The 14,326-nt window shown below is 33.4% G+C and overlaps 1 protein-coding gene across 1 annotated transcript; it reads left to right on the top strand.

The window, feature by feature from the left end:
- The first annotated feature begins 5,529 nt into the window (after positions 1-5,529).
- Positions 5,530-8,527, top strand: LOC120577055 (protein NRT1/ PTR FAMILY 2.8). The gene is made up of 3 exons (XM_039827961.1): positions 5,530-5,702; positions 5,803-6,020; positions 7,079-8,527. The coding sequence occupies exons 1-3, from the start codon at positions 5,582-5,584 to the stop codon at positions 8,525-8,527; spliced, it is 1,788 nt and encodes a 595-aa protein (XP_039683895.1). The 5' UTR covers positions 5,530-5,581.
- The last annotated feature ends 5,799 nt before the right edge of the window (positions 8,528-14,326 follow it).

The following is a 14,326-nucleotide window of genomic DNA, read 5'->3' as shown; positions in this document are numbered from 1 at the left end:
TTAACCCTAATTCTCAAATTCTAAAAAACTAAACCTACAACATGTTAAATACAATTTTCAGAATCATAGACTCAAGATTATTGAATGTTAGTCTCACCCTTACCTTAATTTAGATGAACGAAGCTCTACGATCTTTCCGGTTCTTCACTTGGCTACCTTGGCTCTTCTCCCTTTTTCTCCCCCAAAGGCTTGTTTTCACATGAAAATGTTTTCCTGACCTATTTTTCTCCGATTTATTCCCTCAAACCTCTTTATCTTATTCCACTTATTCCACTAAACTCTCTAAATTCTCAAAACAGCCCCCACAACTTAATCTTATTTAACCCCAAAAGGAAATATGTTATTTTGACCCTCTAACTTAAGAGAAATATTCTCTTCTGATCCTTTATCATTTCAAAAAGTTGCGATTATGATCCCTGTTTTGGGACACGTGGCGGCTTCTCAACAACTTTGCAACGTTTAGGGGTCAAAATTGCATTTTTTTTTGTTAAGGAGCCAAAATCACAACTTTTTAAAAATTAAGGTGTAAACAATACACTTTAAGCATACATACATACATACATTGTATGCTCCCAAATTATATCACTCGTGACTTGTGAGCTACTCAACAACAGAGAAGCTAAAAATACTCTTTGCTACTTGCTACACAACTTAGAAATGAAAACTACTCGGATCCTTCGTTATACTCAAATGATTCCTAAACTTCTTCTACGTTGTAATAAAGGAGTGCCATCTAACAAGAAGAGTTGCTTAAAAAAAAATCTAACAAGAATAGAGAAAAGACGAGTACAACCATTTTCAACAAACCAGAGTTTGAATAAATAAGAGTGTCTTTTTAAATGAAAAATAAGGATGTATATGCCATATAAGCATACCTCAAGATATATTCTAATTATTTCAACAATATTAAAATATAAAAAAATCAGAGTCCGAATTGGTTTAGTTCAAAATTCGAGTCAAGTTTGATACAAATTTTTTTATAACTTAAGTTTGACTTGTTTCAAGTTTACAACAATTTGATCGACTTATTAGATTTTGCTCATTTGCTCGAATTACAGAATTTGAAAGTGTTAAATTTTTTATATCTTTGATCTTTTATTCTTTTAAAAGGCAAAAACTGAAATAAAAAATGCTATCACAAGGATAATAGTTTAAGGTTTAAAGGATAGAAACAAATAGAATTTCATACATGCATAGACATATAAATATAGAAAACTAGCTACCAGCAACTCAAGAATATAATACAAAAACACAAACTAGTACGCGTAACAAATACAAAAGTCCACAACTAGAATCAAATACATGCTAAAACTGAGTTGAGTGTCAAAATGATTTATGTTTGGATACACTTCTCTAAAGTGAGTAAACAACAAATTTGAGGGTCAAAATCAATTCTAAAGTCAAAAGTCCCAACTTCTAACTCTAACTAGAATCAATTATGGAGGCAAAATCAATTATACTTGAAAACAACTAAACCTATTTTTTTTAGCAAAGGAAAGTTAATGCATTTCATTCATAATCAAAGAATACAAAGTAAGCGGTACATTATAGAAAATATGGGGGCTAGATTGGGAATAGGATGCTCTAGCTATGTTGTGAGCGACCCTATTTGCTTGCCTCCGAACATACGACACTACAAAGTCGGAATTGCTAAACAATAAATCTCTACACTATGATACAATGCTGCCAAACTCGTTAAGGTAAACAAAAGAAGAGTTGATGGCATCAGCGAGAATCTTATTGTCCGTTTCAAACATGACATCATGGTAGCCAGCTGCAATTGCTGTGTGTAATGCGTCAAGCATAGAAACAGCTTCAGCTTCTAGGACAGAACCAAATGATTGCAGAAGAGCTGATTTCCCCATTAACAATTGGCCCCTAAAGTTTTGAAAGCACATTCCAAAACCTGTTACAGTGTTATGGCTGAAAGTTGCGGCATCAATGTTACACTTTAGGACACCTTCTAGAGGTTTCTTCCAAGAGATTATGTGGTCCTGATTTTGAGGTTGAGGTCTAGCTCGTTGCATACATCTCCATTCGTGAAGTGTATCCTTCGCTCTAGAAACAGTCGAAGCAGTAGTAGTGTCTAAAGAATCCCACAACTTTATGTTACGACTCTTCCACAAACTCCAAAGTAACATTGCGGCTGCGTGTTGTTGATATGAGGGTAACCTGTCAAGAAAATCAAACAACATAGTAGTAAAATCATTAGCCCGGTGCAGCAGCTCGCGAATATGGTTTTCCAAATTAATACGATCCCAACAGTCCATAGCTTTAGTGCACACAAAGAATAGATGCATATGTGATTCTGCCAATGATTCACACATCACACACGTATCATCGCATGGTATACCCCTGGTGGTGAGATTAACACGGGTAGGAAGGCATTGATGAGCAAGACGCCAAAGAAAGGAACAAACATGTGGTGGAATTTTCATGTTCCAGAGAGTCATCCATGGGGGATTAGATGGCGCATGAGTGGAAGAATGTAGAAGATCAGCGCAAATGCGATAAGCGAACTTTAAGGTGTATTTTCCATCTGTTGATACCTTCCATAATCTAGTGTCCTCCATCGGTCTGGTGTAAAGGGGAATGGATGTCACAGCTGCAACCACTTGGGGGTCAAAAATTGAATGCACCAGGTTATAATTCCATGACAGCAGATCCGGATTCATGAGCTGATTGACTGTGAGCTCTTCAAGGTTAGGAGGCGGCGGTGTTGAAGGTTTGTGCGAGGGGAGATTGCGAATCCAAGGCATTGACCACACATTTATTTTTGAACCATTACCAATCTTCCATCTATAGCCCAACGTAAGTAATGATTGGGTACTCCAAAGACTCCTCCATGTGTAGCTTGGATTATGACCAAGAGGTGCTTCCAAGAAATCCCGTCAAGGGAAATATTTGGAATAAATATTGTTATGTAAAAGTGAAATTAAGCAAGATGAACCAACTTGAATGGTAGGATTCAAAATTTCAACGGGTTAATAATTATTTTGGTCTCTAGATGTGTAGCCATAATAGTCCTTCAATGTATCGAAATTTTAAAATAGTTATTGATTGTGCACTTTGTTAATCAAAATAGTTTTTTATGTTAAAATAGTCTCTCAATGGTGACATTAACTCTTTTCATAAAGGACATGGTATGACAGTAACTAAGTACTTATAGTGGCTGATAGGACAATATGTAAGTATATCGATGGATTAATATGAAAATATTAATGAAATATTTTAATGTTATAAATTATTTAGACTAACATAATGCATAATCATAAACTATTTTAAAATTTCAATAAAGAATTATTATAATTACTCGGTACACATTCGTGAATCGATAACCCCAAATTTCAACTCACACCCTAAAAAATGGGTTAGCCGGATTGAACCATCTCAATTATGCGAAAATTGTTCTTCTCCAAACAAGAAACGCTCACTCCCATAAAAACTTACCAAAATACCCTCCACGTGAGTTAACTCACATTTGGTAAGTTGGAGTATAACCTACATGAGTTAACTCATGTTGGGGTTATAATCTACATGAGCTAACTCACATGGAATGTATCATTATAGCGAACGTAACTTAAGTCACAATGAGTTTAACACCTGCGTGACTTAAATCACGTGGATAGGCATGTAAACAAAACCCATACCCGCGGGTACCCTTTCGAACCAAACCCAATTTGACGGGTTTTCCCCGCTTTGACTGGGTTTGAGTTTTCCCTGATTTGAAAACATGGGTTTGGGATGGGTAATGGGGATATATGTACCCACTTCGAACCCATACCCAAACCCGTCCCAAATGTAAAAAAATCAATTTACCACCCCTTTGGTATAAATAGAAACCCAAACTCTAAATCATTTCACTCACATAGTCAGAGTCTCAGTGTTCCAGATGACACTCATTTATTACGGTTCTCTCTATTTTCATTTCATATCTCACATTATCGGCCTCTCTTTTCTTAATCACCATAGTCATTGATCGTCATCATCTATTTGCTGGATAATGCATTACAACATATCGCTCGACGGTGCTAAATACTTCTATTTTTATAAAAAAAATATCCACTGCGGGGATGAGGATGAGGCGGGGATACCCGAACCCGTCGGAGACGGGGATGAGATTCGATTTCTCATCCCCGCTGGATATGGGTAGGGTAACGAGTAAGAATATGGAAGTAGGGTATGAGGACGGAGAAGGTAAAACTCATCTCCACCTTATCACATTGCCATGCCTACACGTGGCGGGTATTTTTGTTAGTTTGTTTGAGAGTGAGCATTTTTTGTTGGGAGAAGAGCAATTTTCCAACTATGCCGGCCTATTCTTTAGGAGTTACCTATTAGCTTTTGCCAAACAGAAGATCTTCACAAAGTTTGTTCTTCATATTTATTTTTGGGTACAATTTGTTCTTCATATTTTGTCCATATTGAGCACAATTTTAACATTTTCTTCACATTTTTTAAGCATAATATGGGCATACATGAGTGCGACATAATATATGGACATATTTTAAATATAAAATGGTCATAACCTTGATACAAATATGAATATAAACTTGCCATTTGAGAGAAAAAAAAAAAAAAAAAAAACAATTTTGTTTAGAAGGATGAAAACATCTTTTTTAGAGATGAAATTCAAAACTCACTATATCTTTAAGGGGGAAAAAAATACATATTTATCTCTTATATCTACCTTACAATCTAAGTACTCTGCACCGAAGCTCATTTATTAATGAGGTTCCATAACATCTTCACGTGGAATAAATATCATATTTTGACAGCTTGTGTGACAAATATTGTAATAAACAAATTCACCTTTTTGAAACGGTTTCAAGTCATTACTTCTATTTGATTGTAAGCCAAAAGATAATTATTATAATTATTTCCATCCTCCTTTTTTATTTTTGGGTGGGCTATGTTTCATTAAGAAAAAGTAATGGCTATGTCACTAATCTGTTTTCTAGTCACAGTTAGGGCATGGATCACGTAGCATATGCACGTTCCCGCACTTACATAGAAGAAGCAAGCATTGTAAAACTAAAACTTCCTCACTGCACGTTGTTGATTGATATAGTTGATTTGTTGTTTATAACTTATTTTTATACACTTGTGAAAAAATAGCAAAGGGCTTACGCCAAATTCCTTACTATATAACTTTTAACATAAGGGATAAAAGAAAATTACTCCTTTATTTATTTTGCACTATATAGTTGCAAAGATTTTTGGAGGCAGGTAAACAACATGGTCTTCTACACGCCACTTCATCCTTGCTCTTCTGTTTGGCAAAGATTTTGCACTATATCCGCCACTTCAATTGCTCTTCTACACGCCACTTCAATTGCTCTTCTGTTTGGCAAAAGCTAATAGGTAGCTCCTAAAGAATAGGCCGGCATAGTTGGAATAAATTGGCAATTCTTTTTTTCATGAAAACACGTTTGCTATCCAATAACAACAATTTGTTACAATTTTTTCCTCTATAAATCCAAACACTTCGATTCTTTCTTGTTCTTGGACTATAATAAAGATTAAAACGATTAAAATCTTCATAGGTCAACAAGTGTGAGGTGGGTTAGAAAAAATTTAGATGGAAGAGATGAAGAATGAGAACGAGTCTAATGAAAGGCAAGATCCTTTAGCAAACTTTTCTCATTCCTCTTCAACCAAAAATAAAAAAGGAGGATGGAAATCTGTCAAATACATTCTTGGTAATAAATAAATCCTTCAATATTCTTTGCTTGATATATGATTATTACAATATTTTCAATAGAATTTATGAATCTAAATTATGTGTTTGTTTGATTATAGGAAATGAGACATTCGAGAAATTAGCTTCAATGAGTTTGATTGCCAATTTAGTTGTATACATGCATACACAATACAACATGGATACAGCATTTTCAGTTGAGGTTTTCAACATTTGGTCTGGTTTAGTAAATTTTATTCCATTAGTAGCTGCTTATATTGCAGATGCTTATGTTGGAAAGTTTCATATGCTTATATTTGGCGGCATAGCTTCACTTCTGGTAAATACAAAGAAATTATCATAATACTTTGATTTATTTTTCCATTTTTGCCATTTCATGATGTATTGTTAAAAATGAAATTTTCTGAAAATCCAATCAATGAACATTCAAAGTTTTAATAAATTCTATTCTACTATATATAAATTTTGGGTCATGCTCACAAATGCCTTAAGGCTTTGTTTGGGAGTTTGGAGGGGAGGGGAAGGGAAGACTTTGAAGGGTTGGAAATATAGGGGAAAATGGTAAAATCTTTCACATTTTTTAAAAGAATAGTTTTTTAGAGAATGATAAATTAATTCTTATGATTAATATATATTTAATTTTAAGAATATTATAACTACATAAATTAAATGTGAAGAATCCATGTAAACCCTTCAAAACCCCCAAAACCCCTCCAATACAATTTGTGAGTTCCCTCAAATGAGGAGGGTTTTGTATTATAAAGAAAAATGAACCCCCCAAAGCCTTCCAGTCTAAATGTCATCCTATTTCTTTCATTTGTTCCTTCCTATTATCCAAACCCTTCCCATCCCTTCCTCTCCAAACTAGCAAACAAAGCCTAAGAGTATTGTTTAAGGAATCCATTGTAAGAAATTGTATATTGAAAATATAAGTCAAACATGTGTAAGAGTAAAATTATTCAACCCAAGATATCATAAAAGCAAATTATGATTGCATTTGTTTGTATTTTGCCGCAATATCAAGGTTTTTAAAAAAATTGCGACCCCAAGAGCATTTTAGAACCATGGTTAAGAGTAATTAATAAATAATAGCAGCTTTTATTTGTTCTTAACCATGGTTCTAAAATGTTTTTGCAGTCACAATTTTGTTTATAACCTTGATATTGTGGTAAAATACAAACAATTGACCTGACCAAAAAAAAAAAAAACAATTGCGATCACAATTTGCCGTTGTGATGTCCTTGAAGAAACCTCTAAAATTCTTATATCGGTTGCAGTTGCGGTTTCAGACCTCGATTAAGAATTATGCTCTCTACTTTAAATGTTCCTACTTATTATGAATGAAAATTTAAAGACATAAGCTTCAATATATGACAGGGTATGGGATTCATGTCTCTAGGTGCTGATCATTCATCATTAAGACCTCCAAGTTGCCCTACTCTTTCGGATTGCATAAAACCGACAGGTGTGCAACTCAGTATCCTATACTTGGGACTTGGATTTTTCGCAATAGGTTCAGGATGCCTAAGACCATGCAATATTGCCTTTGGAGCCGATCAATTCGATACAAAAACCGAAAAAGGAAAAGCTCAGTTAGAGAGCTTTTGCAATTGGTGGTATTTTTTATTCACAGTAGCACTTTTGATAGCTCTGACCGGCGTTGTCTACATTCAAACCAATGTAAGCTGGTTTATTGGTTTCATCATTCCAACGGGGTGTTTCACCGTCTCATCAACCATCTTCTTGTTGGGACAATGCACTTATATCAAGTTGAAGCCGAAAGGAAGCGTCTTAAGCGACTTGGTGAAAGTAATTGTTGCTTCAATTAGAAAACATCACATTGATATCAAGAAAGATTCTGAACTCTCATTTTATGATCCACAATTATCTTCTAATGAGTCAGAAGATTCAAGAAATGTGAAACTTGCTCATACAAATAGGTTCAGATATCTCGATAAAGCCGCGGTGATTACAAACCAAAATGAAATTGACAGCAATGGAAATTCAATTGATAATTGGAGATTATGCAGTTTACAACAAGTGGAAGAATTGAAAGCAATATTATCCACTTTACCAATTTGGTTAGCAGGAATTGGATGTTTTATTTCAATGGGACAAGCAAATTCATATGGAATTTTACAAGGATTACAAATAGACAGATCAATTGGAACAAAATTCATTATTCCACCAGCTTGGATGGGATTAGTACCAATGATTTTTCTTTCATCATGGATTGTGCTTTATGAAAAAATCTACATCCCTTTCACTAAAACAGCTACCTCTAATGGTAAAAGATTGTCAATTGGTCAAAGAATAACAATAGGAATTATTTTTTCCATTGTTGGCATGGTTGTATCAGGACTGATTGAAGTGCGCCGCCGCGACAACGCATTGAAACACGGAACATTTCAATCACCTACAAGAATTTGGTGGCTTATTCCACAATTTGGTTTATCTGGTTTGGTTGAAGCATTTGCCGCAATTCCTATGATGGAGTTATTGACATCATATTGGCCTGACAGTATGAAGACATTAGGCGGTGCTGTGTTTTTTCTAAGCTTAAGCATTGCAAGTTGGTTGAGCAATCTTCTTATAAAGATTATTGTGGCTTTAACAAAAGGAAATGGTGGACCACAATGGTTAGGAGGTAATGATTTGAATAAGAATAGGCTTGAGCATTATTACTACACTATCGCTGCATTCGGAGTCTTGAATCTGTTGTATTTCGTGTTCTTTGCTCGTCGGTTTTTGAGTAGTGACGTGCTACAAAGACAGACTCGGAGTGAAGCAAGGGATTCAGACCTTTCAACTTTATCAGAGCTATGAAAGTTTTGTGCAGTTATTTTTTACTTTTAATTATCATTTATTTATACTACTAAATTTATAATTTTCATCATTTTTTTCCTATCAAATATTTTTTTTTTTTTGCATAAATGTTTAATTATTATTTTTTATATTTTCCACATATTGTATAAATTATAAATTTCAAAATCTATCAAATGAAAGTTAGAATTTGTGTAAATTATAAATTTATAATTCTAAAGCATAATAATTTGGTGTATAACATTTTGTGTTGAAATATGTTTCATGGAAAGAAGTAAAAATAATTTGCATAAGTTATTGGTTACGGAAAAAATGTGAGGGAGAGTAATTTGGATAAACCTTGCATTTGAGTTCATGAAAATTGAGAATAAGATTTATTTTATTTTATTTGGAAAAGATGACATTTGAAACCAACTTGATTAAAAAGGGTAAACATTTGTCAATTTTATTTATAATTTGGGACAAAAAAAGTGAACTTTTCGTTAAAATTTAGGATGGTGGGAGTATTAAGTTATGAAAGAATATAAAATATTTAGTAATATATATTATATTTGCAAGAATTAAACTCTGTGACATACTTGGTTTAGAGGTAAAAGCTTCTTAAAAGACTTTTAGGATTTGTGTTCTATCTTCAAGCACTTCATTTTTACTTTAGAAGGAATTCAATTATTACAATTACAATCATTAATAAGAAAATAAAAGAAAACAAATGTAATAGGAAAAGCCAGATGGAGAGTTGGCCTTTAAAAAAAAATAGAGTTATATAAAAAGGAAGTCAATTATCTCTAGTTGAGCCAAATATTGTTGTGCTAACATAAAAGTGAGACTCGTGTCATTCATAGGGTGAGAGAAACTTGGATTTTTGGTGCAAAATGTTTGGCTCAATTGCAATGTTAAAATATGAGGAGGTTCATCCTTAAAATATCAGGAGGTTCAAGCACTAATAAAACAGTGCAATCATATGCAAATTTTAAAAGCCTAAGTCCACCTCTCCCCTTGAATTTCAATGGCCTTCGTATATGCAACTTTAAAGACAAACCAACCATGTTTTATAGTAAGAATATTTCAAAAAAAAAAGTTATATAGTAAGAAATTTATTATTTTAATAAAAACCCTAACAAATATTTAATAAAAAAAGGTTAGTTTAAGGGGAAAAAAAAAGTTATATGCAACTTTAAAGACAAACCAACCATGTTTTATAGTAAGAATATTTCAAAAAAAAAAAAAAAGTTATATAGTAAGAAATTTATTATTTTAATAAAAACCCTAACAAATATTTAATAAAAAAAGGTTAGATTAAGGGAAAAAAACAAAGCATGTAAAAAACCCTTAAAAATATTTACTAAATAATTATAGTTTAAGGGGGGAAAAAAACAAAACATTTTTGAGGGAATAAATTGGCAATTCTTTTTTTCACTTTTCTAGATTGGTTTCATGAAAACACGTGCCATCCATATGAGAACATAATATCCATACATATAATTCTCATATTTCTAAACATTTATTCTTTATACATACTTTTTCTAGGACATGTCTCTGGACTATGGAATTCAGCTACTATTGATGATTCTCATGTTCTAAATCCATTTCTTTACTCTGAATCTTCACTGTAATTAGAGTGAAGAAGGGGATTTAGAGCATGAGAATCATCAATAGTAGCTAAATTCCATAGTCCAGAGACATGTCCTAGAAGTAAAAGTATGTGTGAAGAATAAATGTTTAGAAAAATGAGAATCATATGTATGGATATTATTTCCTCCTCCTGTAACTCATCTCATTCAAGGAAATAGAATAAATCTTAAAATATAAACAAGTGTTTAAGCCTAGAGAGTAATTTTTATGGTAGAAGAAGAGTTACACATTTAACCAATTTCAAAAGCATTGAATTCCATCCCTGCAAAAATTTTTGTTTTTTAAAATAGTCCCTGGACCCACTTTCTAGTTGATTTGGCTGATTTTTGCTTAGGTAGCAGATGCTGACTGTACAATCTTATACATGTGGCATTTAACTTATTTTAAACATTTTATAAATCAATTTAATTAAAATAAAATTTGTTTGTCAAAATTAAAAAAAAAAAACATGGGAGGGTTTCATTTGTCCCCATTCTTCTTCGGCAATCTTCACCTGCTCCATCACTCTTCATCTTCTTCATCCATGTATCCACCACACCACCTTTAGCCTTTATTCTCCTTAAATCAAATGGTAACAACAAAAACATATCAGTAAACAAATCAAATAGTCAAGGATCATTATCACCAAGTTCATCCCAATTCATCATCACCTTGGTTCTTCCTCCCTCATCACCACCGTCACCGTCACCCGTCGGCGACCTCACCACAACCTTAATCCCCAAATCCGAATCCAATTGAAATCCAGAAAATGCAAATCTGCGAGAGACTTGATGAGAGATAAGATGTTGAACCTCTCTTAATATTCCTCGCTAACAACAGGTTCGTCGGTCTTCGAATCGAATCCGATGCAGAGAAGCTTTGTCTCGCCGTTTTCTCTTCTCTCTTCTCCATGGAATCGAATCCAATTTAAAGGATTGATTATGATTTGATGATAGATGTGTGTGTAATGGGTTGTATGTCTAGATCTGAGAATTTAAAATTCAGGGATGAAGATGAATGTGTTAGTGATGTTTATGCCCTTTTCTCTTTTAACACAGATAATTGGAGTTTCTAGAATGGGTTGAAGATGAAGAGAGGGAAAAAAACATGAAGTTCTAGAGAAAAGAATGAAGTTTTGGAACTGAAGTTTTGGGGTAAAGAAGTTCTGGGAAAAAATGAACGTGCTCTCTCTCTCTCTCTCTCTCTCTCTCTCTCTCTCTCTCTCTAAGTTTTGATTCGTTTTTTGTTCCATCAAATAAACATTTATGTGTTTTAAATTTAATTAAAAGATATTTTTTTTTTAATTTTAAATACTGAAAATCAATTTTTGTAATTTAAAAATCTGTTTTATAATTTTAATAATAATAGGTTGTTTAAAAATATAAAACTATAATTAAAATAAACAAAAATAATTTTTTGATTTATTATTTTATTTTATAAATATTTAAATTAATTTTCATGCCAAGTGTATCAACCTATGTTTAGTCAGCAAGTGATACCTGATGAGTCATTTATTGTCTATTTTAATATGCTTTTTAGTTTAGTTTTATTTAGATTTTATATAATTTTATATTAGTATTATTTCCTTTTTAGGATAGTTTACTTTAAATTGCAATTTATTATATTTCAGGGAAGAATATTGGATGGATTGAGTCTTGGAGCAAAAGAAAGGGATTTGGAGCAGATTGGACACGAAAATATGAAGATTGAGAGACAAAATATGTCTCCCACAAGTCAGAAGCCTGGCACGGCCCGTGCTAGCCTTGGCACGGCCGTGCCACCCTCCAGAAGACCTTTTGCTGCTTTTGCTTGGAGTCTAAGCTATTCTATTTTGGCGCACAATCTACCGTGGAATATTCTTGGAATATACTTGCTTAGATTTTAAGTCAAATGTGTACTATAAATAGAATAGCTAGCCATCACAAATATTCATCTTTACTTGGAATACAATAAGTGACAATTGCTTTTCTAATTAAAGTTCTTTTCTTTTCCTTTATTTTCTTGTCTTTTACTTTCATGCTTTCTCTCTTCTCCCCCATGTCTACGATGAACATGAGTGAGTAGACTTCTTCTTGTCTTGGGATTGTTGGATAAGTCTAAATGACATAATCCTAATCAAACCAAGCCCTAAGCCTTAATCTTATGTAACCCTAATTTCTTATCTGAATTCATCGTCTTAACATGGATCAACCATTATCAAACTGTGGAAACGAAAGTGGAGGGTTTGATAATTGTTTATCCATTATTCCAAATATCAATTCATAAAACGAAAGTGGAGCTTTGATATTCGAACAAGTGAATTCAGACAAGGATTGCAAAGTCAGCGAAATAGGCTTTGCAATCTTTGAGACATATAGTTTCGATCTTCAAGGGAACTAATAACAATCAAGTCAGCGAAATAGGCTTGGTTGTTAGAGGAACCAAAATCTAATAGTAATCAAGTCAGCGAAATAGGCTTGGTTGCTAGAGGAACATAAGAGAAACTGTCTTGAGAAATTAGGTCTAACATAACATTATAAGCTTATGGTTTTGGTTTGAGAAGGACTTGTTATTTAGATGAAACCAATGATCCCAAGGCTCTTTTATTATATTGATTTTTAACCGTTTAAAAACCCCCAACTTACAATTCTCTTCTCTCTTCTAATCATCTTTAAAGGTTAATTAAATTGAACTACTCCCTTTCGGAACGATACTCTTTTATACTACTTCGGTAAGACCGTGCACTTGCGGTTTTATCTCATCAATACCTAAGCAAAATGGTTCCAAATCATTAAGTTTATGGGCTCAGAGACTATTTTAAAAAACAAAAAAATTTGAAGGGATGGAATTCAAAAAAAAAAATTACCAGGGACCAAAACTCAAATTCGCTATATTTGCAGGGAGCAAAAGCATATTTTAGCCTTAAATTAATGAAGATGCAAATCCGCGGTAGAATTTAATATAATGATACTATATGTCAAATATTGCGGATTAATATATTGTAGTTAACACTCAAAATAAAAGGACTAAAAATAACAAAAAACTAACCTTGGATCATTTTGTCGTTCAATGTTCCACTGATCGAGTAGCCATATCCAAGATTGCATTATGATATCCTCCAACCATTTTTCAATGTCTGCGACTCTATCCCTAAATAAGATGTAATTCTTTACTCTCCAAATGCTTCAAGTAGTCGCCAACCATGTTAAGTATCACGCTTTTTTCACGTTCTTACGCTTTAACAGTTGTCCGAAGTTGAGAAAGTGTAAAGAAGTCTGGCAGTAAAAGAATAATTGCTCTGCAGATACTGTTTCGATGAAGCAAAAAACACACGAACGAGAGTGAGGATCGATGAGGATAATGCACCTATGGAGTGTTTCTCTAGAAGGAAGTGTATCCCGTAAGAGCCTCCAACAAAACACTTGATGGGACTCCACTCTTCTATAATCGACTCAACGCATAATACAAGATTTCCCAGTAAACCCGCTTCGATTGTTTGGAATCAATACTCTCTTTTCGGATTCACTGCTCAACATTTGTACTCCCTCCAGTATTTCTTGCAAATCCGCTATCTGGCTCAAAATAATCATATCAGACTAGTTGGGTTGATTTTCCCATATTGTAGCGACCAAACCTAATTCTCCAACATGAGAAAATCATACTCTGCAGATACTTGCTCAGTAAATCATACTCTGCAGATACTGATTACACATCTATTTATACTAGTTAGAATTGTACTGACTCACTGGGCGAATTCATGTTTGCTCAGTGAATCGAGCTTTCTTCAAATGTAGGGAAAAGCCACATCGTCTTTAAAAAGTCAGTAAATTGCCTTATTTCGTTGGGCGAAGTGTTTGCTCTCTCAACGAGTCAACTTTAGCCTTTCTCCCTGGAAACTCCTCTCCTTCAGCTCGCCCAATGAATAATTTTGCCCATAAACCCCTAAAAATAAAATACTAAATGAGTTAATTAAATTAAAAGGAATTTAAATAAAAGATGGAAACTAAAAAATAAATAAAAAATGAAAGTTGAGAGAAGAGGGCCCGACTCGGAATCAAATATGAGGTATTTTAAAATACCCACTTGTCAGAGGTATCTTGGATCAAAAATTGGGGTATGACAGATACAAATAAAAATAATGCTAATAATAAAAAACAGCAATAAACAAAAAAATGAAAAGATGGAATTTAAAGAAAAATAAAGAGAGATGAG

Source organism: Medicago truncatula, chromosome 7 (genome assembly GCF_003473485.1).
Source record: "Medicago truncatula cultivar Jemalong A17 chromosome 7, MtrunA17r5.0-ANR, whole genome shotgun sequence".
Classification (NCBI taxonomy): domain Eukaryota; kingdom Viridiplantae; phylum Streptophyta; class Magnoliopsida; order Fabales; family Fabaceae; genus Medicago; species Medicago truncatula.
The sequence above is the reverse complement of the archived record's forward strand: the minus strand, read 5'-3'. Positions and strand labels throughout refer to the sequence as shown.

Coding starts and splice junctions, on each gene's coding strand:
- LOC120577055 (XM_039827961.1), top strand. CDS start 5,582: ATGGAAGAGATGAAGAATGAGAACGAGTCTAATGAAAGGCAAGATCCT. Junction 5,703..5,802: donor ATCTGTCAAATACATTCTTG/GTAATAAATAAA, acceptor GTTTGATTATAG/GAAATGAGACATTCGAGAAA. Junction 6,021..7,078: donor GCGGCATAGCTTCACTTCTG/GTAAATACAAAG, acceptor AATATATGACAG/GGTATGGGATTCATGTCTCT.